Source organism: Equus quagga, chromosome 16, assembly GCF_021613505.1.
Source record: "Equus quagga isolate Etosha38 chromosome 16, UCLA_HA_Equagga_1.0, whole genome shotgun sequence".
In the NCBI taxonomy this organism is placed as follows: domain Eukaryota; kingdom Metazoa; phylum Chordata; class Mammalia; order Perissodactyla; family Equidae; genus Equus; species Equus quagga.
The window spans coordinates 17,994,795-18,019,223 of NC_060282.1; the positions used below are offsets into that span (position 1 = coordinate 17,994,795).

General features: G+C 39.7%; 1 protein-coding gene across 3 annotated transcripts in view; it reads right to left on the reverse strand.

The window, feature by feature from the left end:
* The window catches only part of TBC1D31 (TBC1 domain family member 31), a 64,924-nt gene that overhangs the window by 995 nt on the left and 39,500 nt on the right, over nt 1-24,429 (reverse strand). For 2 of the 3 annotated variants that reach the window (XM_046642385.1, XM_046642387.1), the window contains 10 exons: nt 24,180-24,313; nt 23,676-23,855; nt 22,478-22,710; nt 22,050-22,202; nt 20,897-21,032; nt 16,260-16,352; nt 10,524-10,664; nt 8,698-8,892; nt 6,462-6,600; nt 1,081-1,176 (listed from right to left, as the gene is read on the reverse strand). In XM_046642385.1, the coding sequence (XP_046498341.1) occupies nt 1,081-1,176; nt 6,462-6,600; nt 8,698-8,892; nt 10,524-10,664; nt 16,260-16,352; nt 20,897-21,032; nt 22,050-22,202; nt 22,478-22,710; nt 23,676-23,855; nt 24,180-24,313 (1,500 nt within the window). The remainder of the gene's footprint in view (nt 1-1,080; nt 1,177-6,461; nt 6,601-8,697; nt 8,893-10,523; nt 10,665-16,259; nt 16,353-20,896; nt 21,033-22,049; nt 22,203-22,477; nt 22,711-23,675; nt 23,856-24,179; nt 24,314-24,429) is intronic. The other variant, XM_046642386.1, reaches the window with a different exon arrangement.

Here is a 24,429-nt window from a genome sequence, read left to right on the forward strand (position 1 = left end):
TTTATGCTTTTTTGTTTTGTTGTCCAATAACCAAACTTACCAAATGTCCTCAGCTTGATTTTCAAATTTGGAATTATCTAGTTAAAAAGTGAGGCTCTGCCATGTCAGAGTAGAGGACAGTTGAGAAGCTCCTGTACTCTCATTTGACTTACAGACGATTTTGTTTAATTCATATTCTGACACAGAATTTATAGATGCGTATAAAAGTATGAATTAGCAAAAATATTTTACACAATGCTGGAACCTCAGTGGACTTGCTATTAAGTGTATTTCTTATAAAACTAGTCTTAGGGGACATCGTATAAACTTTGTCTTTCTAAAAGAACTCAAAGACCTCGTTAAATTCTGATTGATTTATACAACAGTTTTATTGAAAAAGTTGTTGGAAATAAAGTTTAACAGAGCTTCTTTCCTTCCCCACCTTTTAAAAACAAATCCAAGACTTTCCTGGGAAATCGTTAGCTCCTGTAAGGGCTAAAGCTGTGACTACATTTCCGTAAGACGTTTCCACTTCGTCCCTTCCAGAAATAAACAAAACCTCCGGGAAACCAAGTCAAAGGACCAAAAGTCCAGGCGTCAGCAGGAAGCCACCTGCCCTCAGCGGTTCTGCCTCGGCTGGCCCAGTGCTCGGTCCATCCGTGCCCATAGCAGGCACCAGTTTTCAACGGAGCCCAGCCCAGAACAGAGTCAGGAAAATTCAAGTATTAGTAGTAGCTTTGAAAAATAATGCTGAGGTTTTCTTTTCACAAGAATGTAAAAAGTAGTTATGAGCATCATTAATTTACTTAGTTACAGGCTTCTGCTGGAGCCTCCGACGTTTTCGGGCCGCAGGGCTGGTGCTGAAGGAACAGAGGAGCACTGGCGACGTCGGGCAAACTTTCTCTACTTGGGGTTCCATCTGGCCTAGTTTTTCCCCAGCTGGAAATTTGAGAATCTTGCTGCCTCCATATTAGGATTTTCATTATCAATGCCTTGGGAAAATGGCCTCAGTGTGACATAAATACAATTTAAGCCACAGTTTTGCTTAAATATTGCTAACTTTTAAAAGATAGAAGGAATCTTTCTTGCTTATCAACTTACTCCGTGTTGAGGAATCCATCTCAGAAATGTCACTTGATTGGGAGGTTGCAGGAAAACAGCTTGAGGCGACCTGCTCATTTTGGCATCTGGGCACTACTGTTATAAAAGTGAGGAACAAACAGGATGTCTGAGAGTGGGTAGAAAGCCTTTATTAATTCCAAGTGCTCCCTAGTCATTAAAATGGCCAAGGATCAAAAGCCTCTTACTTTTCTGTTCTGAGAAGAAACTGTCACCACTCAAAAGGAAGGCAAATGCAGTCAGTGAGAATTAAGAGCTGAGCTGAAGTTTTGGTAAAATACTTTCAAAACATCCTTAATTAAAACAAAAAGCCAACAAATAAACAATCCAAAAAAACATACATTAGGACAGAGATCCCAAATATCTGCTGGAAGATTGTGAGCTGACCAGCAAGCCCCTGCCGAGAAGCGCCGCTTTAAAGCAGGCAGGGCCCCGCGCAGAGCCAGCCACAGGCAAGGCGAACTGAAACCGAGAGCGAGAAGCACGGCCGTGTGCCAGCACCTCACTGGGCCAACTAACCACGCGCCTCATCTCAAAATTTCTACTCCCCCTTCAGCTGTGTTTCCACGGTTCCCAACTCCTACAGCTTTGCATCCAATAAGACACAAGGTCTTCTTGATTTTTCATCCCAGCGTCGTCCCTTCCTTTCTACTCCCATCCCTTGGGCCCAAGCCACCAGGAGCCTGGCCCAGACTGCTGGGGTTGCATGGGTTATTAAAATGCTTTTACCTGGTCTCAAGAGCTTCAGCTAAAGGTTTTAACTCATAGTTTTAGCTCAAAGTCATTAAGACAATGTGCCTAGTTACCAAATGACTAATTTGAACTGGTGTAGGAGAATGGAATATGACTCATTTTCAAGGGCCAGCCCCAGTGGCCTAGTGGTCAAAGTTGGCACACTTGGCTTCATGGCCGGGGTTCAGTTCCTGGGCGTGGACCTATACCACTTGTCTGTTAGTGGCCATGCTGTGGTGGCAACTCACTACAAAAAGAGGAAGACTGGTGGAAGATGTTAGCTCAGGGCCAATCTTCCTCAGCAAAAAGAAAAAAAAGGGGTCATCTTCAAATATTTGAGGGGCTGCCATGTATGTGGCAGAGATAGTAAATGTAATCTGCATTGCTCCAGAGAACAGTGTCTAGTGAGAGAATTTACAAAAAACCAGTAAAACAAAACAAAAACAAAACCAGATTCAACTTTACATGAGGAAGGAGTAACCTTTAAATGAAATACTGGCAGAGTAGGGAATAAGGAATGAGCCCTGCAGTTCAGTAAGTATTCTGGCACAGGCCGGAGGACCACTATCCCAGTGGTGCAGAGATGATTCACAGACCAGATACTGGATCCTTCCAAACCTAAGCCCTCAGAGGTCCTTGCCTCTCACTGGTCCTCCCAAATCCATTCTGCCACGGCTGGTTAGCTCATCTTCCCAAAGGGCCATGTTGTGAATGTCCTCTGTTCAAACAGCTAACAGTTCCTTTTGCCTACAGCAACATTTCACACACTGTGAGCAGATCCCCCTGTGAAACCTTAAAACAAAAATCCAGCTTCCTAGCTTTCACCCTAGATCTGCCGAATTAAATCACCGTTGGTGAGGTCCTGAATACACGTAGGTTTAAAAAAAATCTGTAATTTACAAAAAACCCCAAAGCTAATTGTAACAGATTTGAACACATAAGTAAAAAGTGAGTTCTTCTCCTATACTTTTTGAACTGCAACTTGTTTTTCTTAATGTACGTATTTTAAAGCCCCAAAGGTGAGTCTTATTTTAAATTAGTCTTTATTTACTCAATTGGCATTACATGAACCATAAAATTCAAAAGGAACAAAAGGGCACAAACTAAATTTCCTTCTTTTTCCTTACCCAGGCGGCAAGCCCTATGCCAGGGTTCTTCACAGTTCCTTCTGCTCTGCAGCCAGGCTGGCACACGGGATGGGGCCCAGTTCCTGGGCCTGGCACTTCCGGTCCCTGTACCTACCTTCTCCAATGGCACCTATATCCATCCTTGTATGGTCACTCTGCTCCAGTTGCCCTAACCTCTATCACCACGACAGGCAGCTGCCTGCTGTTGATCAATTACCTTCAAGTTCTATCACACACAAGCAAAGTTCGTGGAGGCTCTTGGTTGGTGAATCCACAGAAATTATACGGGAAAATTTTTCTGTATATGTTTATGTGCATGTTTCTGGGGGAGATTCTCAGAGAGGCCCACAAGCCACAAATTGTTAGAAAGTGTAATATAATGTTAGAACTGTAACAAAATTAAAGATCACCTAGTCTATAATCTTCTCATTTTACAAATGAGAAAACTGAAGACCAGTACGTATTTCTGAATAAATTCAAATGAATGAAGGCAAGTAGTTAAATAAACTAACCAGAGAGCACAGCTTAGTGACTCGCTAAGTTGATTTAAGCTCTTGTGTTCATCTGCCATAAAGGTGGGACTTGGGCCCAGGACTCCTGTCATCCACTTTCGGCTGCTGCACCTACCGTGAAATTCTCCCTCTGACACGTCCTCCCCACTGCTCTAAGCCCTCCCCTTTCTTCAAGGCCCAGTAGTTTAAAAACCTGGGGCAATGGTGCCACAACATTTACTAATGTATTTTTTTTTTTAAATAACATTTTCATTGAGATACAAGTCACATTCCATAAAATTCACTCTTTTGAAGTGTACGAGTCAGTGTTTGTGGTATATTCAGAGTTGTGCCACATCACCACTAATTCTAGAACATTTTCATCACCCCAAAAAGAAACGCCATACTCATTAGCAGTCACCCACCAAACCCCCAGCAACCACTAATCTACTTTCTGACTCTACAGATTTGCCTATTCTGGACATTTCATATGAAAGGAATCGTATGACGCGTTGCCTTTTCTGTCTAGCTTCTTTATCTTAGCAAAAGGTTTTTAAGGTTCATGCATTTTGTAGTATGAATCGGTACTTAATTCCTTTTTGTTACTAAATAAGATTCCACTGTACAGATCGGCCATATTTCGCTGATCCACTCATTTGATAGATACTTGGCTTGTTTCTACTTTTTGGCTATTACGAATAATGGTACTATGAACGTCATCACCAGTTTTTGTGAGGACATATTTTTGAATCTCCTGCGTATATACCTTGGAGGGGAACTGCTGGGTCATGTAGTCACTCTATGTTTACCCCTTGGAGGAACTGCCAAACTGTTTCCCAAAGTGGCTGCACCATTTTACACTCCCACTGGCACGGATCCAGTTTCTCTGATCCTCACCAACACTTGCTCCTGTTTGATTATAGTCCACTAGCGGGTATGAAGTGGTATCTCACTGTGTTTTAAAAAAATTTTTTAATTGTTTTGTCATTTGGTTTTGATTTGTATTTCCTTAATGACTAATGAAGTTGAACATCTTTTTATGTGTGTATTGGCCATGTGTATATCTTCTCTGCAGAACTGTCTATTCAAATCCTTTGCTCAGTTAAAAATCTGGACTAATATTACTTTATAAGACATAGCTATTCAGCTACAATTTAAGTTTTTGGACCTCGGATTTTAGGAGCAGCAAGGGCCATTCACAATGTCCAGAAGGTTCTGTTTTCTGGAAGAGAATAAGAATTTCTTCTCCATTGCTAGTAAAGATTTGACACTGGGCGAGTTTTACGTAAGTGCCCTGCTGTTGGCACATGCCTGTCTGCTTCCTAGCTCCTGGTGCCTCCCTTCCAGGCTCTGAGCGACAAACCAGCACCGAGCACCTCCAGCCAAAAGGTCATCCTCCTAGTTAGAGCTGATTATCTCCTGGTTCCAGGACTAAATGACTCTGGTTTAATTTATACACACTAATTAAGAAAATGACAAATCCTTACATTTTGCCTTTTGAAAAATGGATGATTATTAACCAATTTTAGGTGAAATTTAGGAAAGTTAAAAACTTTAGGTAGCACGGTGGGAAGACATCACGGAGGCAGAGGGGCCGACAAGTAGGAAGACTGACGAGGGAATTTTTTTGCAGTTTCTTCCTCTTTTCAATTTCTAAATCCACAGGTTCTCTAAAAGCCTCCAGGTTTGTTTCTTTCCAAAGCAGGGGTAAGTGTGAGAGGGCTGGGGAGAAGGGGCAGCTCCAGCAGTATCTCTCATAAGCCAGTTTTAAATGGCTAATTTGTGCAAAGAGCGACATTCCACTCCCTAGTCCCCTCAAGTGCTCTGGGTGCTATTTGGGACCTAAATCTAAAGTATGAGAAATAATGAGGGGTTTCAAAAGTAGACAATTATATGATGACAGCTTCAAATATATATTTTTACTTTTCAAATTTGTGAATTATAAGAGTCATGCACATAGCAGCATCATTCACAAAAGCCACAAAGTGGACTCAACCCAAATGTCCATCAACTGATGAATGGATATATAAAATGTGGACCGTCCACACAGTGGAATATTATTCAGCAATAAGGAGGAACGAAAGCATTGATATACGCTACAACATGGGTGAACCTCCAAACATGCTAGGTGAAATAAGTCAGACACTAAAGGCCAGAGACTGTATGATTCCATTTATACGAAATTTCCTGAGGAGGCAAATCTATAGAGACAGGAAGGAGATTAGTGGTGGCCAGGGGCTGGGGGCAGGTGATGGGAAATGGGGAATGATTGCAAAGAGGTATGGCATTTATTCTGGGGTGCTGAAAATGTTCTAAAATGGATTGTGGTGATGGCTGCACAACTCAATCTATTTTTTAATATATGGTAACACAATACCATTGAACTGTACACTTTAAACAGGTGAATGGTATGCCATGTGAATTATCTATCAACAAGGCTGTTACTAAAAAAAGCAACAGATATACATTACAAAGACCAAAACAATACAAACTACAGTAAAATAAAAGTTCCCTGTATCTGTACTCTATTTTAGAATTTTAAATTGTAATTCTGATTTTTCAGCTGATGCCACTGTAAGCCCTGAACCAAAACCTAACGTTTGGTTCGATCTTACAAGAAGTTTCCTTGTGCTACTTTAATACTCTATTGTTCTGAGGACCAGCTATTGGCAAAGCACAAATTTTTACTAAAATGAACTAGAAATAGCACTTTCGGAACAAAACATATTCTAACACATTAAGGGAATGCCAAGGAACCATGGAATAAAAGACAGTCCTACAGGATGGTTGAGAACTTTTTCTTGACTGGAGCTGTTTTTTTAACAGCCCCATTTCCTCAGCTTTTTCTCACTCTTTTTGACCAAAAAAATGGTGACTAGTGATTACCTTTTGGCTGAGCAATAATTTGAATACCAGTGCCACAATATACCTCAAGGACTTATCCACGATAGCAGGTCACATGAGATGAGCCTGTGACAGCATGAAGAGGGAGAGAGGCACTTCAGACACTCACCTTTACCATGCGGATGCTCAGCATGCTCCACAGCGTCACTTATCTCCTTCTCTAGAAACCACTTTCTAGATGCGTCTGAAAGGGCAGAAACCTTCCTTTCCGATTTCAAATGGAAGTCTTTTTCTTTGGCTTCCTCCCACTAAATACAAATAAGTGAAAAAAAAAAATCACATAAAAACTGTGCTAATGCAAGCTCCTGCAGAGGAATGAGCCTGTTTCCTCCCCTCCGCCTCCTCGTGGATGCCCCAGGCACGCAGCAGCCATGTGGAATTAGGGCGACCTGGGTGCCTGGGCCCAGGGCTGCCGCAGGGCCTCGAATGTAGAGGCACTCCTGACGGACCCTCAGTACCTCAGGCGCCACGTGCAAACAAGTGTCATCGAAATAATCCATTCCAACCCATTTCAAATCTCAACTCTTATGGGATTAAGCTAGTTTTTAAATTAATGGCAATTGTTTTATTTAATTTGAACGCTATGCCTTTAAAGTCTACAAAATTCAGAGACTGAATTCTTGCGACGATGACTACAGGGAAGCCGTGTGATCTCCATTAGACCCCACCTTCTTCTTTCTGAAGTGAGAAAACGATTATCTTAAATTAGCTCAAAGGGTACTAAAATTATAAATTTAAAATACTATATAACACCTTAAGTTTACCAATGTTCTAGAGATGCTACAGCTTTTATATGCAAACACACACATAATTTTTATGTTATAGAAATGCTAATGTATTAAATATGCATTAAATTACAAAAATACCTAAAGGAACCATTAAGGCCGGGAAGGACCATCAAGGTCCATCCCTTTCAGGTTCCTGATGAGGAGACTGAGTCTGAGTGATGTTCCAAGGCCACAGAGTCGCCAGCCAGCTCTAGAAGCCAGGACACCAGACACAGAGAAGCACCTGTCCCTGCAGAGCCTGGGCGGTGCCTGTGACTCTCAGGCTGCTCACATGGACCACTTCACCGAGGAGAGCAGCACCTGCTCTGTTTTTTTTAAGATTTTATTTTTCCTTTTTCTCCCAAAGCCCCCCAGTACATAGTTGTATATTTTAGTTGTGGGTCCTTCTAGTTGTGGCATGTGGGACGCTGCCTCAGCATGGCTTGATGAGCTGTGCCATGTCCGTGCCCAGGATTTGAACTGGTGAAACCCTGGGCCACCGAAGCAAAGCACTCGAACTTAACTACTCAGCCACGGGGCTGACCCAACACCTGCTCTTACCCACTCGTGCCCTCGAGTCAGCAAGCCTTGCCTTGAAGTTAAGTGGGCTCCACCACAGCTTCCCGAGGAGGAGAGCCTCAGTGACCCGGGCATCCCTCCCGCCCCTCCCTGTCCTTGGTGGAAGGGCCGTCAGCTAGGGGCCCACGCCCCTGCGGTGAGGTCGGAGGAAAGTGAATCTGGAATAGCAACTTGAAGAACATACACGATGGAAAGCTTTCAGAATAGACGTTATGATGGAGCAGCAGAAACAGGAAGGGACTGAAGCCAGCTGCCTCGTTCCTGATCTCTCCCCAGCCCGTCAGCGTCCTCAGGGAAGGGCACTGTGTCTGCAATGTCTACAGAGCAGGGAGCCCGGAGCTGAGGGGAGGATCAACCCAAAGGTAACACGTGTGTGACGAATATTCAAGCTGCCTCCTCAAATCCATTCTTTGATTCTTCTTTAGAATGGAATTCTAATTTTATTTGACATGATAATGTTCCCTGCTAAAGATACTATATTTCCCAATATCCTTTGCAATCAAATGCGGCTAGAAATGTGGGATTTCCAGAAAGGAGTAAAAAAGGAATTGTCTTGGCTGGGAGGTGAGACCTTTTGCACTTCTGTCCTATATTCCTCCTGCTGAATGGAACGTAGATGTGATAGCTGGAACTCCAGTCATCTTGGATGGTAAGGCAGCCTTGAGAATGGAAGACATACACCAGGAAGCCGGTGGAAAGGCTGGAGAAGGCAGCTTCCCTGACGACCTGGGAGCCAGGATACCAAGGACTGCCCACCTCCAGACTTCTTTCATACGAAAAAGAAAAACACTTCTGTCTGTCTCATAGTCACTGTTATTTTGGTTTTGTTACCAGCAGCTACATATAAAACATTGGATGTCGTCTTTGCGCAACATCTATTAAAATGAGATCATCTTTAAGATCTTTTCCAACAAAAATTATTTGGTGTGGTGCTTTTGTCATTTGATATGTAATATTCCAAAATTTAAATGGTTAATAAGTTTACCACCCCATTCTTACCTTTTTAGCTTCCTCCTCGCTCAATGCATTTAATACTTCTATTTCTTTCCTTCTGTTTTTCTGAAGGAGTTTGGCCATTTCCTGGTAACACTCATTTCGCTGTAGATCACCACTTCTTTGCTTACGTAAAGCTTGAATTCGCCAGTCAGTATTCAGACATGCTTGTTCAGCTTTTGCCAAATTTTCTTCAATTAACTAAGAAAAATTTCAGAAACAAGGTCAGACTATAGAAAATTATGGTTTATCCATTCAACGTATTCAAGAGTCTAGGGCAGCTGTTCAGCCTTGGTTGTATATTAGAATCAACTCAGTGTTTAAAACAAACTGATGTCCAGGCCCCAGCACAAAGCAGTTAAATCAATCTCTGGGGTGGCTGGATGCAGGTACTTGTAGAAGGCTCTTGAGGTGATTCTAAGGCAGAGCCGAGGCTGAGGTCTTCCAGGCTAGGCTAACGGACGGGTGGGATTAAATACCTCCATGTTTCAGCCCTTTGAAAAGGAATCAGAAGAGTCCACTCTTACAGACTGGACAAAAGCCTATGAGGAAAAAAAAATGGTGCGATATTCCAGAGGGCGCAGCCAAGGGATTTTGCAGAACAGAAGGTACGAAACCTTACACTATCCCTGGGTTTTGGACCAGGGCCAGGCCCTGCCACAGACCCATGTAACATTTCGTTAAAAGGATAATAGAGAAAGTTCTTTCTTGATGATCTTAAATTCTATTTCAGTCCATTTAAGCCAGCAGTCCTGAAAGGGTACTCCACAAGAAATTCTATAACATAAGTTTAGGAAATTTTCTTAAAGATTCATAATGTACTATATCTTCAAACTTGGCATGAAAAAACCTAACTTTAAGACAGTATTTCTAATACTTATTTGCCATCCCCTATTTTATTGAATAATAAATAGTTACTAATGACAAATAAATGGCAAACAATAGGATACACTGGAGTATATGAGGAAGCCATTTGGTGTAAACCTAATTCGGCCTGACCTTGTTTTTCCAAAAGGGCCTGACATGGCCGTTGAGCATGCGTTGTGTATCTGCTTTAAGCATTTGCTATGTCCCAAAGACAAGATCAAATGGCCTTAAGATAAAGATGCAACTTCCCACACTGGCATTTCTTTAAGGATAAGCATCTCTCCTCATGCTTGGAACTGATTGCTGCGCTCCCCTGTGATCACCCAGCTCGAGACAACAGACCTACCACCCTGCTGTGTCCACTGAGACCTGCTGTGTCCATCAGTTGCTGTGCCGACAGAGCAGCCTCGTGACTGCTGTAACAGAGGCATTCCAACCCTGTGAAACATGCTCTTTGAGGGTATATAACCACTCTGTACACCTTCCTTGCAGAAGGCAGGCCCCGGGCTCTATGGTCCTCACATTTGGCTCAGAATAAACTCACCCCAATTTTCATTTATAGATTGGTTATGGACTATTTTCGCCGACACTAATACTCTAGACAATCCCCTCTGGAAATGCTGGCTCGTATGCCAGGCCGAGACCTGAGGTTTTGCAGCTGATCTCCTCAGGGACAGTTTCTGAGACGTGACATGGTGGGACACTACAATTTATAAAGTTACCTTTTCCTTTGTATTTTCTTGTCTTAAAAGTCTCAGAGTATAAAAGACAAGTGTATATGGCTGTCAATGAAGTAAGTAACCTATAAATAAAATAACGTGAGATTCTAGGAACTCTAATAACTGAAGCAAAGAAATGAATAACTTCAACTTGACAGAGTTCAATTTTGAATGCCTTCTTTTACAAGGATGACGAATGGGAAGGCCCCCCTCCATACATATATGCTAAATTTACCATATTTTTACCTTCTGGGTGTTTTGGATCTGAGTTTGATGTGTTTCCATCAGTTTATGAAACACGTGTTCTTCAAGATCCACTTTTCGTCTATAGGCATCTGCATCTTCTCTCATTTCTTTTGCAATAGCTTCTTGACTTGTACTAAGATTCTGTTAAAGAAAATCGTTTGTAAAAAAAAAAAAATCACCGATCTATATATAATGTTAGAACACAAAAACGACCGTTTTTCAGAATACTAATATGCTCACAAATAGAAAACGTAATCATCTTCCAAAGTAAGAAGCAAACAGCAGTGACATCAGTGAAAATAAGAGTAAGGAACTGTACACGCTCCTCCTAACAGCACGAGAACACTGGGTAAACAAGCTTTCTCCTGGCTCTGGAAATCAGCTGAAGGCTCACAGCAATCTGGGGAGCAGTTATTTATAAAAACGGCTAAAACCTGCTAAGAATGGCAAGCTGGACAGCATTTTTTATTTTTTTTTATTTTGAGGAAGATTAGCCCTGAGCTAAGTACTGCCAATCCTCTTTTTGCTGAGGAAGACTGGCCCTGAGCTAACATCCATGCCCATCTTCCTCTACTTTATACGTGGGACGCCTGTCACAGCATGGCTTTTGCCAAGCGGTGCCATGTCTGCACCCGGGATCTGAACCGGCGAACCCCAGGCCGCTGAGAAGCGGAACGTGTGAACTTAACTGCTGCGCCACCCTGGACGGGCATTTTTAACTTGCACGACTCCTATTCCTCCCCATCTCTCAGCTCTGCATTAGCCTTGAAAACCAGCAGCCTGATGGCCAATGGAGGGGGCAAAATGGAGCTGGAGCTCCTTCAAACTCCCTTTCCCTGAGAACTGTCACCAGCTGACCTGGCGGGTGGTTCTGGAAGAGCCCACTACCAAGGCTGTCTTTATTTGACCTGACTGAGAACTAGTCTACTTTTAACAGCTTATTCCCTGGAGACAATCAGAGGAAGCAGTTGAATATCCTGGCTGCCTGAGGCAGTGGGTCACAGAGCAAACAACAGGCTCCTCAAAAAGCTTTATAGGAAAAGCTGGGGAATTAGACATCTACAGCGGGTTTTGAAAGCTCTGACAGATTCCTGGGACTCTAGAAGGCTGCGTGCATGTTTAGGGCCGCGCGCATGCCAAGTGCTGTGTGAATGCTCAGACCTGAGAAGGTCCCAAGCTCTCAACTCTGGTGAATTGAGGTTTTGCATCATCAGGAAGTAAAATCTAAGACAGAGTTGTAAACTATCTAGCTGAGTGCTGAGGGTTAGCCCCAATGTGATGCACACAGAGCCCCCAGCAAAGACTAGGGCCTTACTGGTTCAAGGCATCTAAGAAAACCTCTGTCCAGAGACTTCAGTGGCTACAAATAACAAAGAACAGAGAATTTACAGAATTAATTCAGAAAAGTCACTAAGCAAAGAAACAATAAGAAACCCTGCAGGGTGGGGGGAAGAGGAGAATCTGATTCCAGAATTGCCATATTTTATTACTTAAAATGTCTAGTTTTCAACAAAAAATTCTATGACATATTAAAAGTCAAGAGAGTATGGTCCTCCATACTTTGAATAGACATGAACCACATGATCTCCAAAGAAGACAGGAAAATGGTCAATAAACACATGAAAAGATGCTTGACATCACTAGTAATTAGGGAAATGCAAATTGAAACCACAGGATACCACTTCACACCCACTAGTATGGCTATAATCATAAAAACACCAACAATAACAATTGTTCATGAGTACAGAGAAATTGGAACCCTATACTACTAGGTAAATATTTAAGAGAACTGAAAACACATGTCCAAATAAAAAGTTGTACATATATGTTCACAGCAGCACTACTCATCACGGCCAAAAAGTGGAAACAACCCAAATATTCACCCACTGAAGAAGAGATAAACAAAATACAGTCTATCCACACAATGGACTATTATTCAGCCATAGAAAGGAATGAAGTACTGGCTTATGCTGCAACATGGATAAACCTTGAAAACATTACGCTATGTGAAAGAAGCCAGTCACAAAAGACCATATACCGTATGATTTATTTATATGAAATGTCTAGAATAGGCAAATCCAGAGAGACAGAAAGTGAATGAGTGGTTGGCAGGGGCAGGAGAATGGGGAGAGAGGGCTAATGGGTACAGTGGACGGGGGAGGTAGCAAACAGTATTCGTGAAGATTTCAGTTAAAAAGAGCAAAATATCAATTTTATGTTCCAAATAATCTCACTTATTCTTCCTGATGATATCAGTAGGTATTTTCCGATTGATGGATTCTTTTCCTACTTTTCTAATTATCTATTGGCAGCATAACTACCTTCATAATTAGTTAAAAATGTGTTTCACCTATATGTAGAGAAACGAATGTGTGAAGAAATTTACTGCCAAAAATTGTAACCCACTTAACCATCTAACACCAGAAGCCAAGTTTACATAAGTTAGGGCTCATCAACAGCCACTACGAATGACGACTATGAAGGCTTATGACCATTCAGAAAAAGGATTTTATTAAGTCAAAGAGAAAAGCAAACTACAGAACTTTAGCTACTCCATAGAGAGGTAAAATGGTGTATGTATGGAGATTAAGGATTAGGAGGAAGACAATGGAAATCTAAAAATAATGAAGAGCATAAGATAGGGTGACGGTTTGAAGCAGCAGACGGGGGGGAGGAAGCTGTCAGCTCATTTTGTAAAATGATGGAGCGTTTTAGGCCAAGGGGGAAGGAGGGGAACTAACAGCTACCCAGCTGGTGCCACACATCAGACACTGTGCAGTAAAGCGTTCACTCAGTAGTCTGATTTATTCAAATCCTGAACATTCCACAAAAACGATTAGCCCTTGACCAGCTCCAAGCCCTTGGAATATCCTTCCTGATAGGAGTGTCTCTGTACACCTGGGGCCTTGGCCCGTGCCAGATAGTTTATACTAGCAATGTTATTCACAGTGAGCACTTTGGGCCACACATAATCAGCCTGCCCACTGCTGAAGAAGTAAGGCCAGCCACATGCATGCTCCACGCTTACATGACCAGCCCCCAGGCAAATCCCAGACACCAAATTCAGGTGAGCTTGCTTGGTTGGTAATACTCTATCAGGGTTGTCACACAACTTTGCTGACAAAATTAAGTGCTATCTATATGGTACACTGGGAGAGGACAACTGGAAGCTTGTGCCTGGTCTCTCCTGGACTCCACCTACGTGCCTTTTTTTTTGTGCTGAGGAAGATTCGCCCTCAGCTTACATCTGTTGCCAATCTCCCTTTTTTTTGATATGTGAGCCACTGCCACAGTGTGGCTACTGATAGATGAGTGGTGTAGGTCTGCACCTGGGAACGCCGAAGTAGAGTGTACTGAACTTAACCACGAGGCCACCAGGGCTGGTCCCCTTATGTGCCTTTTACCTTTGCTGAGTGTAATCTGTCTCCTTCCAGTGTAATAAACTGTAACTATGAGTATAACAGTTTTTCTGAATTCTCTCAATCCTTCTAGCAAATCACTGAACCTGAGGGTAGTCTTGGGAACAACTGACACAGACATAAACATACTAACTTATTTCACCCTCACAGCAATCTTGGCAAGGCTAGTCTTATGCCAAGGAGAAGGTACACGCACGAGGACACACGCAAGACAGAGACAGAAAACGGACTTGATGAAACAAGGTCCTAGAAAATGAAGAAGGGGATAGCATCTGGATCAAAGGCCAGTATTTGCTTCTTTGTTTGTGCTTAGTTTTATTCTTTTGTTAAAAAAATTTTACTCAAATTAGATATATATGGAATGCTGAGCTCATATTTCCAATAGAGGTAATCACAATATCATCTGTTTTCCTAGGATATACTTTGTTTAGAAATAGACACATTTAACCAACCTAACGTAAGAGGTAAGTTTGGCAGATAAAGAGTTAATCACTAAAGTTAACTTGAAAAAGGCAGTTGCAGCACCTTTGTATCGAATGACCTCATAAAATTCATGATTTTATAAGTTAGTTTTACTGAGTAGGTTGTCTTCTCTAACTGTATTTATTTGCTTAAATATATCTTTCAAAAGATAGCAAAAATGATATGATACACAGAAAGAAACAGTATCATTTCTGTGGCATGCCAGCAAGTGTGTGGAAGTTGACTCTTATCATGAGGGAACAGAGAAACACGAACTGAGGGACATTCTACAAAATATCTGGCCTGTATGTTTCAAAAATATCAATATCATAAAATATAAAGACAGATTCGGGAATGGTTCCAATTTAAAGGAGACTAACGAGACATAAGTGACAAATGGATTATCTTAGATTTTCTTTTTCTCTAAAGGATGTTTTAGGACAATAAGTTTACTCTGATAAAATCTAAATAAGGTGTTTGCAACAGATACTAATAATATGTTAATTTCCAGATTTTGATAACTGTATTGTGGTTATGTAATAAGGAATCTTTGGTTTCAGGAAATATACACTGAAGCAATTAGGGTTAAAGAGGAACATGTCTGCAACAGCATCTGTGTGTGTAAATGTGTACAGATAGAGAAGGATGATGCAAATTTAGCAAAATGTTAATATTTGAGAATCTGAGAGGAAACTATTTGGAAATTCTTAGTGTTTTTCTTGCAAATTTTCTGTTAACTTGAAATCATGCCCCCTGGTGCCACCGTCTCACCTCCCCCAAAGAAGAGATAGTAGAAAGTAAACTTAAGCTTGGTCCAGATGAATTAACCTAATTCAAAATCATGAGAGACTTCGCTGAAGGGTGAGTCACTGGTTTAGCTCTTCAAGTTCAGCATGGAAACTTAAAAAGTGGTGTAAGCATGAATGGATGCTATATGTTTTAAATCTTATTTAATGTGAATAACAATCAAATGTACGTTCCCTGGTGTATATCTGCAGTTATCACTAATTTGAAACTCACAGGTGGACTTTAAGAGGGCTGAAGGAAGTTTCAACATTAAATAGATGAGTAGCAAAATGCTCTTCCTCTATAATAAATATTTATATTAACAAAGTTCCTTTTCCCAGTGTCTTGGAAACTGAATTATGTGTGTAAGTAGACGCTTGCTGATTTGATCCCAGAAGATTCCATTTTAAGTACTTCACAGCTCTCGCCTGATTGACCTTAGAAGGTCCCTGTGAAGCAGTGGGACAATTTTGCAGTCACTATCACAGATACAGGAAAACGCAGTCAGCTGGTAGAAGATCCTGAGGCAAAATCTGGGGCTTACATCTGGTGCTTCAGACACTAGACTAAGTTGCTAAGAGAAACAGGAATTAAAGAATTACAACAAGCTCTGTATATTCAGACATTCTGGCTACCTTACAATCCTGGATGGCACTATATTCTGCTTAGAAAAACAAATAAAATGAACATTAAAAAACCATGAACATACACTCTAAAAAGAGCTCATATAGGGGCCAGCCCGGTGGTGCAGTGGTTATGTTCACGTGCTCTGCTTCGGCAGCCTGGGGTTCACGGGTTCGGATCCTGGGCACGTATGGACCTACACACCACTCATCAAGCTATCCTGTGGTAGCATCCCAAATACACAATAGAGGACTGGCACAGATGTTAGCTCAGTGACAATCTTCCTCAAGCAAAAAGAGGAGGACTGACAACAGACGTTAGCTCAGGGCCAATTTTCCTCACCAAAAAAATTAAAAAACAAAAAAATCCTTAGTACTAAACCCAAAAAAAGAAAAGTGTTTGCACAAACCCTGCTTTTCTTATATTGCAAATAGCTGATTTATACCTTCTCATAAAGTCTTTTTTGTGATTCGAGTTCCAGACGTCTCATTTCTAGGTCCTTGGCTGTGGTAGCAATTTCTCGATCTCTCATGTGTACCTACGGCCACAAAGCAAACTGTGAATATTTCACTTAATAGATTTAGTAATCTTATGACCTAAACAACCCACTAAAAGTATGTAAAACAATAGGCATCATTAGGTTTTTGAAACCAGAGTACCTGACAATATATTAACATTCACTGTGGAATCTAGGAATAACGTCCGACTTAATGTTAAGCTTAATTTTCCAAAAAAGAAAGCACAATTACCATATGCTCATCTACCCAGACTGGGAGACCAGATGGCAGTTCTCACCATATTACATTAGCCAATATTATGAGTTAGAAAAACTTGAGCAATTTAAATTTGGGGTGGATAAGAATATGGAATGTTCAATCTTATTAAATATAACATTTATCTGATGTTCTTTTTGATTAAACCTCTATACTTCTATAAATTCGGTTTGGCAACCAGTTTAAATTTACTGTGGACTATTCAGCCTGTATGTGCCCTCCTTGGACTCAGGGAATTGGAAGCTCACCTTTCTCCCAAATTTGATTACTTGCAAGCTTTACACTCCTATACACTAGGGGGTTTGCATAAGGCACTCTTTAGACTAGAGAATCTTAGCAAGTGTCTTAAATACTGGGCTGCCTAAAGTCCCAATTTTGGGGGATGAGAATAAAATACATGACATGTGTTTCAGAAAAAAACAAAACTACAACCCATCAGCTATCTGAGCCCATTCATTTATTCAGTAAACATTTAATGATTGCATTACTACCTGCAATCATAAGGCAAAAGGTTAGATATTGTAAAGATAAAAGACACTATCAAATACCTGTAATAGGAGAAATAAACAGTAGAACTGAGAATGTAACGTGATGCGTAAGGACATACATCCAAGGCGTAAACCACCATGGACTGGCAGCCAGCTCCACTTCAGGAGGTTACTGAGCAGTCAGCTCAAAGGTGGGGATACCTGAGTTTCTGAAGCAAGAGCAGTGACAACGCCAAGAGGTGGAGGAGAGGTTTGGCAGAGCAAAGAATGCCTTTCAGGAATTTCAACTACAGAAGCTCTTTTGCTTATGAGTCTTCAGAGATACAAACAGCTATGTGCCAGAGCAAAAACAGATCAGCACTGCTTGCTGCTAACGGATGTCCATGGTCACTCTGGACTCAAGCAGCCTGTCCTGATGGATGGAGCCTGAACTGTGCCCAGAGAAGCTTCTGCAGTTAGCAGGGTCAGAACTATCAGATTAGGAGGCTGGAAGGGTAGGCAGAGGCCAGAACACGCCATTGGAAGGACTTGAGAGCATTCTCTGACCAGAAAATTGCTTTCCACTATCCCAAAGGGGTCTGGAATAAAGAGGTCAAATGCTAAACCCGTATTACTTTTGGAGAAGAACATATACTTTTCTACATCGAGTTTTCAACCTCATTCACTAGATGAGAAAATTAAAAGGAATCAGAGATTTTAAAAACCAATTTAGGGGCCGGCCCGGTGATGCAGTGGTTAAGTTCGCATATTTCACTTCTCGGCGGCCTGGGGTTTGTCAGTTCGGATCCTGGGTGGGAACATGGCACGGCTTGGGAAAAGCCATGCTGTGGTAGGCGTCCCATGTATAAAGTAGAGGAAGATGGGCACAGATGTTAGCTCAGGACCAGTCTTCCTCAGCAAAAAGAGGAGGACTGGCAATAGTTAGCTCAGGGCTAATCTTCCTCAAAATAAATAAATAAGTAAATAAAAAAGCATTAAAAAGAAAACAATTTAAAAGTAATCAGCTTTAAATAAAACAAAAGAGTATTACCTCATGCTATAAAGAGATAACAGATTTCTAATACAGATGAATTAAAAATACTTTAAAAGATTTAAAAAATATTTAGTATTTTATTAAAACTAGGTTTGAAACTCCCTAAATTAAATTCAATGCAATCTGAATAGAAATTCCAATAGGATGGGGGAGGTGGGGATTCAGAGAGAGAGAGGGTGACAAAATTTTCAAAGTCTATTTGAAATGATAAACATTTGAGAATAATGAAGAAAACTCTGAAAAGGCAGATTAATAGTGGGAATTAGTTCTACCACTTAGTAAAACAGTGCAAAGCTGTTTTCTAAACAGTGTGTACTGGCTTAGGAACAGACAGACCAATGGGAGAGATCAAGTATATAAGGGAATATAACATTTAACAACCGTCAGTTGGCAAACGACTTTGGTAATACTCAACAAATGGTGTTGGGACAATGGACTTGCCTTGGGAAAGAAGCGAGCTTGATACCTAACTCATTCCTTACATTCAATTTTCAGATGCATCAGGGGTTGGCAAACTTTTTCTGTAAAGGTTCACAGAGTAAATATTTTAGGCTTCGCGTGTCACAGTTTCTGTCACAACTGTTCACCTCTGCTGCTGTAGTGCAAAAACAGCCAAACACAATGCGTACACAAACAGATGTGACTGTGTTCCAATAAGACTTTACTGATGAACACTGAACTTTGAATTTCATGTTTTAAAAAATTTAATAGGGCCTGGCCCTGTGGCCAAGTGCTTAAAGTTCCACATGTTCCACTTTGGCGGCCCAGGTTTGAGGGTTCAGATGCTGGGGTGCGGGCCCACTCCACTCATCAGCCATGCTGTGGGGGTGTCCCACATACAAAATAGAGGAAAATTGGCAGAGACATTAGCTCAGGGCAAATCTTTCACAGCACAAAAAAAAAAAAAAGTATGTCATGAAATTATTATTCTTTGATTTTTTTTAACCATTTAAAATGTTAAAAGCATTCTAACATAAGACTAGAAGAAAATATGCATAAGTGGTAATATAACCTTGGAATGGGAAGGTCTCTATAAATATGACACGAAACCAAGAAGTCACAAAAATTTAATAAAGTTGGTTATCCAAAAATTAAAATATTTCACATAAAAAAAAAAGAGGGTCAGCCCTGTTGGCCTAGTGGTTAAGTCTGGAGTGCTCTGCTTTGGCGGCCCGGGTTTGGTTACTGGGTGCAGACCTACACCACTCATCTGTCAGTGGCCATGCTGTGGTGGCGGCTCACATACAAAAATAGGAAGATGGGCAATCTGAATTGTTTAGTTCATGGCAAATCTTCCTCAGCAAAAAAAAAAAAAAAAAAAAGAAAGAAAGAAAGAAAAAAGAACACTAAACATGCTTAAGAGACAAGCAACACAGACCAGAGGAAAACATTTACAACAGACAAAAGGGTTAATGCCCCAGCCTTAGGCTGTGTGGCAGCCACAAGTGGCTGCTGAGAACTTAAAATGTGACTAGTCCACATGGAGGTGCGCTGTAAGTATAAAAACTCACTACTGGATTTCAAAGATTTAGTAGAAACAAAAGGTAAAACGTTGTTAATAATGTCTTTATACTAATTACATACTGAAATGATAACCTATAGATACATTGAGGTAAATAAAATGTTATTAAAATTAATTTCACCTGTTTCTTCTTACTTTTTTAATGTGCCTAGTAGAAAACTTAAAATTACCTATGGGGCTCACACTATTTCTTTTGGACACTGCTGCCCCAAATGATACAAAGAGTCCATGTAAATTGATAAGAAAAAGATGAACTTGATAGAAAAATGGACAAATGATAAGGATGTGCAATTTACAATTCTTCTCCAAATGGAAGATAAATAACTGTAGAGATATTTAACCTCATTAGCAAAAAAAAAAAAAAAAAAAAGGTTAATTAAAATGTATAATTTTCTCCCTATCAGATTGGCAAATATCAAGACTGACGTACTCCAAGCTGCCCAGGGTATGGGTGCTCTTATACACTTAAAATGGCCTAAATGGGTTCACTTCTGGAGGACAATTTGGCATAACCGGGAATTTACTCAACAAGCGTGTGTGCACGCACTCAAGGACTTGAACAGACAAGGTGCAACGCGGCACTGCTTCGTGCGGCAAAACACTGCAAACCACCCAAATTCCCAACGGTCAAGGACTAAACTATGACATATTCATACAAGGGAATACTATGGAACCACGAAAACGAGAAAGACAGACACAACACAATGTGTGTGACAAGAAATTCAAAATGTATCATTTTAAGAAGCAGGTCACAAAAACAATGTCTAGGAGAATAATCCCATTTTTATACAAATATAAGAAAATATGAACGCAACTATTGCTTTACCTATAGCAAAACATCTGAAAGACCATGTAATTAACCATTTTTTAACAGTTTATCTCTGGGGATGAAATGAGAAAAGAGTGGAAAAGGTCTATTTTTAATTCCATATATTTTATAATGAAAATGTTTTTATATTGGCCGTAAGTTTTTATATTTAAAAAAAATATTTCCCCTATTAAAATTAACTTAATGGTTAATCGATACTTCTATTTTTAGAGAAACTGTCACCAAAGGCACCAGTCAACTTCACTAATTTTCCTGGCATTTCTAAACTATTTAACAATTAATGAAATAAAAAGAGAATAAAAGCTGAGGGAAGAATAAATAAAACGAAAGGGGCTATTTAGGATTCATGTGAACTCTAGGAATACTATTTAATTTGAAGGTGCTCATTACATTTAAAGGAGAGTAAACAGAGATAATGTATGAGTGCTAAAATGAACCTTTCTCTCAATTTCATCATCCAGTCTTCTTAATTCCATTTCACGTTGATCTTGCTGAAGCTTCAGAAAACGCCTTCTTGCAGCATCTTGTAAATGCATTTCCTTTACTTTCAGTTCTCTTTTCACAGCAGCTAGTCTTAAACACAAAAAACATCAAGAGGAACATGTAATAATATTTCCCAATATAGATTTAAATGGAAAAATATTGTTTCCCAACAATGAAAGGTTGACACCTAGTTTGGTCCACTTTCCCAATTTAACTGGTGCCATTGTAGCACAGCCATCTTTATAATACAAAAATGAAAGATGCCCAATTACAAGTCTGCATTCATGAAAATGATTAGTGGTCCACATGCAAGTGGATGGCCTTTCCATATTCAAAAGTTCTCAAGTGTCTGCTACTCAGATGATCTCAATACAAGTGATACCCTTTATCTGAAGGGAGGGCGAAAAAATGCTCCCACGTTACCAAAGATCACATATGCTTATTCTTTTAGAATTTCAGTAGCAGGTTAACGGCTCAGTTCAGTAACTCTTTTTAACCCACACCAGAAATCTGTTTCATAAAGTCCCACCCAAGAATAAGAATTGATGAACACGTAGAGAAGTGAGTTTCCCAACAATTAGGCTTAGTCTCCATGCTTGTCCCATATTTTAATTAAACATTTTATCTATTAGCAAACTTCTGAATAAGCGTTAATACTTCTTGCCCTGTCCTCCAAAGTATGAAATGAGTAGTGACATAGTCATTTTATGTTTCAATTTTCAGTTCACACAGATACGTTTAAAACATAATTTAAGAAATTATGCTCCCTAAGGGTGATTTACCCAGCACTCTATTACAAGGCATTTCTGCCCACTATAGAATCTTTCTAATAACATCTTCCAAGGTACATTAGATCTTGTAGTACTTCTGAATAATCAGTACAAAGTTATATCATATTCAGTACAGCTTTAGAATTATTTTACTATATGCCAATTTTTGAAAAGTGGTATACACAGATTTCTTTTTATTAACTGAAATATTTGCTTAAAGAAACAGCACGGCTGGGTAATCCTATATATAGTATTGTTCCTATAATGAAAATGAAAGAAAATCAAAGTTATTCAACGAACTCATATGCCCAGATTTTTCCAAAGTGATAAAACCTACTTCTGTCTTTGTTGTATCATTTTCTCCTCCTCTTGTAAGAGCATTTCTCTCCTTGTTTCTTCAGCTTTACGAAGTAGTTCTTGTTTTTGGTACCAAGCTTCATCTTCATCTCTTTGCTGGTCTACTTCAGCTTGCATATCTTCAACCGTCTGCCTTAAGTAGACAATATTTAATATTATATCAAAACGCCAACAAGAAAACTGAGTAATTTTAGTTCAAGAACAACTAAAACACAAAATGTAATCCGACTGATATGCAACTGTTTTCCTTCTATATGCAAGAAGTAAGTATCTTTAAAAATATTTCCAGTCTTCAAATTCTGCTTTCACAGAAATATTTAATAATTTACATGTATTTTTCATAAAAAATTTTCTTAGTTATAACAGATTTTGTTTCTATTACATAAAGAACAACTATTCCATGATTACCTCTCTCTGAGGTAATCCAATTCATCGTTCCTTATTCTTTCTCGTTCCTGTGTCTGATAGTCCACAACGAACTTTGGATATTTATTAAACACTGGATACTGCCCTTTTGTCAGCGACACAAAAGCATCAAGCATGCTGTTTGGATGAATATCGGCAGGCGTGGTGTCCATGAGATGATAAACTTCTCGAATTACGACGCTGATGTCCACATTATTCCGATGGTGAAAAAAATACTGTAAGAAAACTTTGTGTTTAATTTGAGATTTACCTAACAAAGCAACTATGAGGTAGAATTAAAACAAGAGTTTCAAAAGGAAAACATGAATTTGTCTTTAAGAGGATTTTTTTTTTTGCAAATTCACTGAAGCTTTTCCTAACCCAAGTTTTAAAATGAAGATCCAATTTAATATTTTCAAAATGCAATAAAATTCTCAAAACCACATTATGACCTTTTGAAATAACACTTTTTAAATTTTAACACAAACTGAAGGCTTCCTTTATAATAGAAGAAGAATGCTTCAACAATGGAACAAACTCTTCTGCTTGAATTTTTTTTCCTTCAAAATCCAAAATAAATTTGCGTATAAATGAGCTTCTTTAAAAATATCTGAAACGTTTCCATATTATCTTGTTCTACTGGCAGATCCAAATTCTAAAATATATATATGTCTGTTATCTTGTGAACATGAAATAAAAATAAAGTTTAATTTGACAAGAACCACAAAACAAGTAACAAAAAAACGATTCAACCTGTCTCCAAAAGAATCTGTCCTTTTAAAACCACCTCCAATGCTTTCTTTCAGTCACTTCCCCATCAAGCCTCAAAATTCTCAGTTACCATTTTGCACGTGTGATAAGCATCCAGACTATCACAGGCCAGATGGTCACTGATAAGATCATGCACAGAACAAACAACTACCCAACTGTTAAACTCCTTTATACAGGTAAAAAGCATAAAACTCCAATGTTATGTTTCTTTTCTGAAGCTAAGATTTTAAGACTAACAGTCTGCTCTAATTGCTTGTTGAACTGTCTACAAACTATGTAAGGGCAAGGATACGGTATAACTTGTTCTCCACCATATTCCTATCACCCAGCACCAGCATCTGACATACAGTCGGTACTCAATAAGAGGATGGAGTTTTCAACTGAAATAAATGAAATCTGAGAATGGGTACTTAAGAACAAGGATACTGACCTCGAAATCATCTTTAAGATTACAGTTGAGCAAAGGAGCCCTCGAACATATGTTGTAGGCTACGACAGTCATCAGGAGGAACGAGGGATGGTTGGAAAAGACATTATCAAATAATTTAAGCCACTCCTCTCTTGTTAGTACTTCTGAGAACACAGTTTCAAGAAGAGGCCACGCATATAACTAAAATAAACAAGAAAAAATTTATTGGTTTTCTAGGGAAAAGTTACAATAGAGGTATTGCTAATATTCTCTTACATTTGATTTAACTATTAAAATTATTATATTAAAAATATAATTATGACAAGAACTACCTTAATTTGGACCCTTCTTTATAGACTTTCAGGAAAGCAGTTTAATGAAGAAAAAGAATGAAATACTGTTAAAAATACAAAATGTAGTAGGTTTTTATTATACTCTTTCAAGAAAATACTGTTTTGTTTATACCAGAACCAATATTTGCTTCCAAAATAAGTTCTGTCTTTCTAGAAAGCTCATACTTCTCACCTGGGAAGTTACGTCATGCTCCATGAAGTGCTGTAGCAGCGTCCTGTCATGAAACGCCAGAACATTTTCTACCACACTCAGAACGTTGATAGGAGGGTTAGGGAAATATTCAAACCAGTGCTGACACCAATTGACTACGGAGGAAAAAATGGAAAATTTACCTTTACTTTTCTGCATTATCAAAGGACTTTGCAATTCCTAAAAGAATCCACTGTTTATGTCCTCAACATGCCCATTAGTAGAGAAGAGA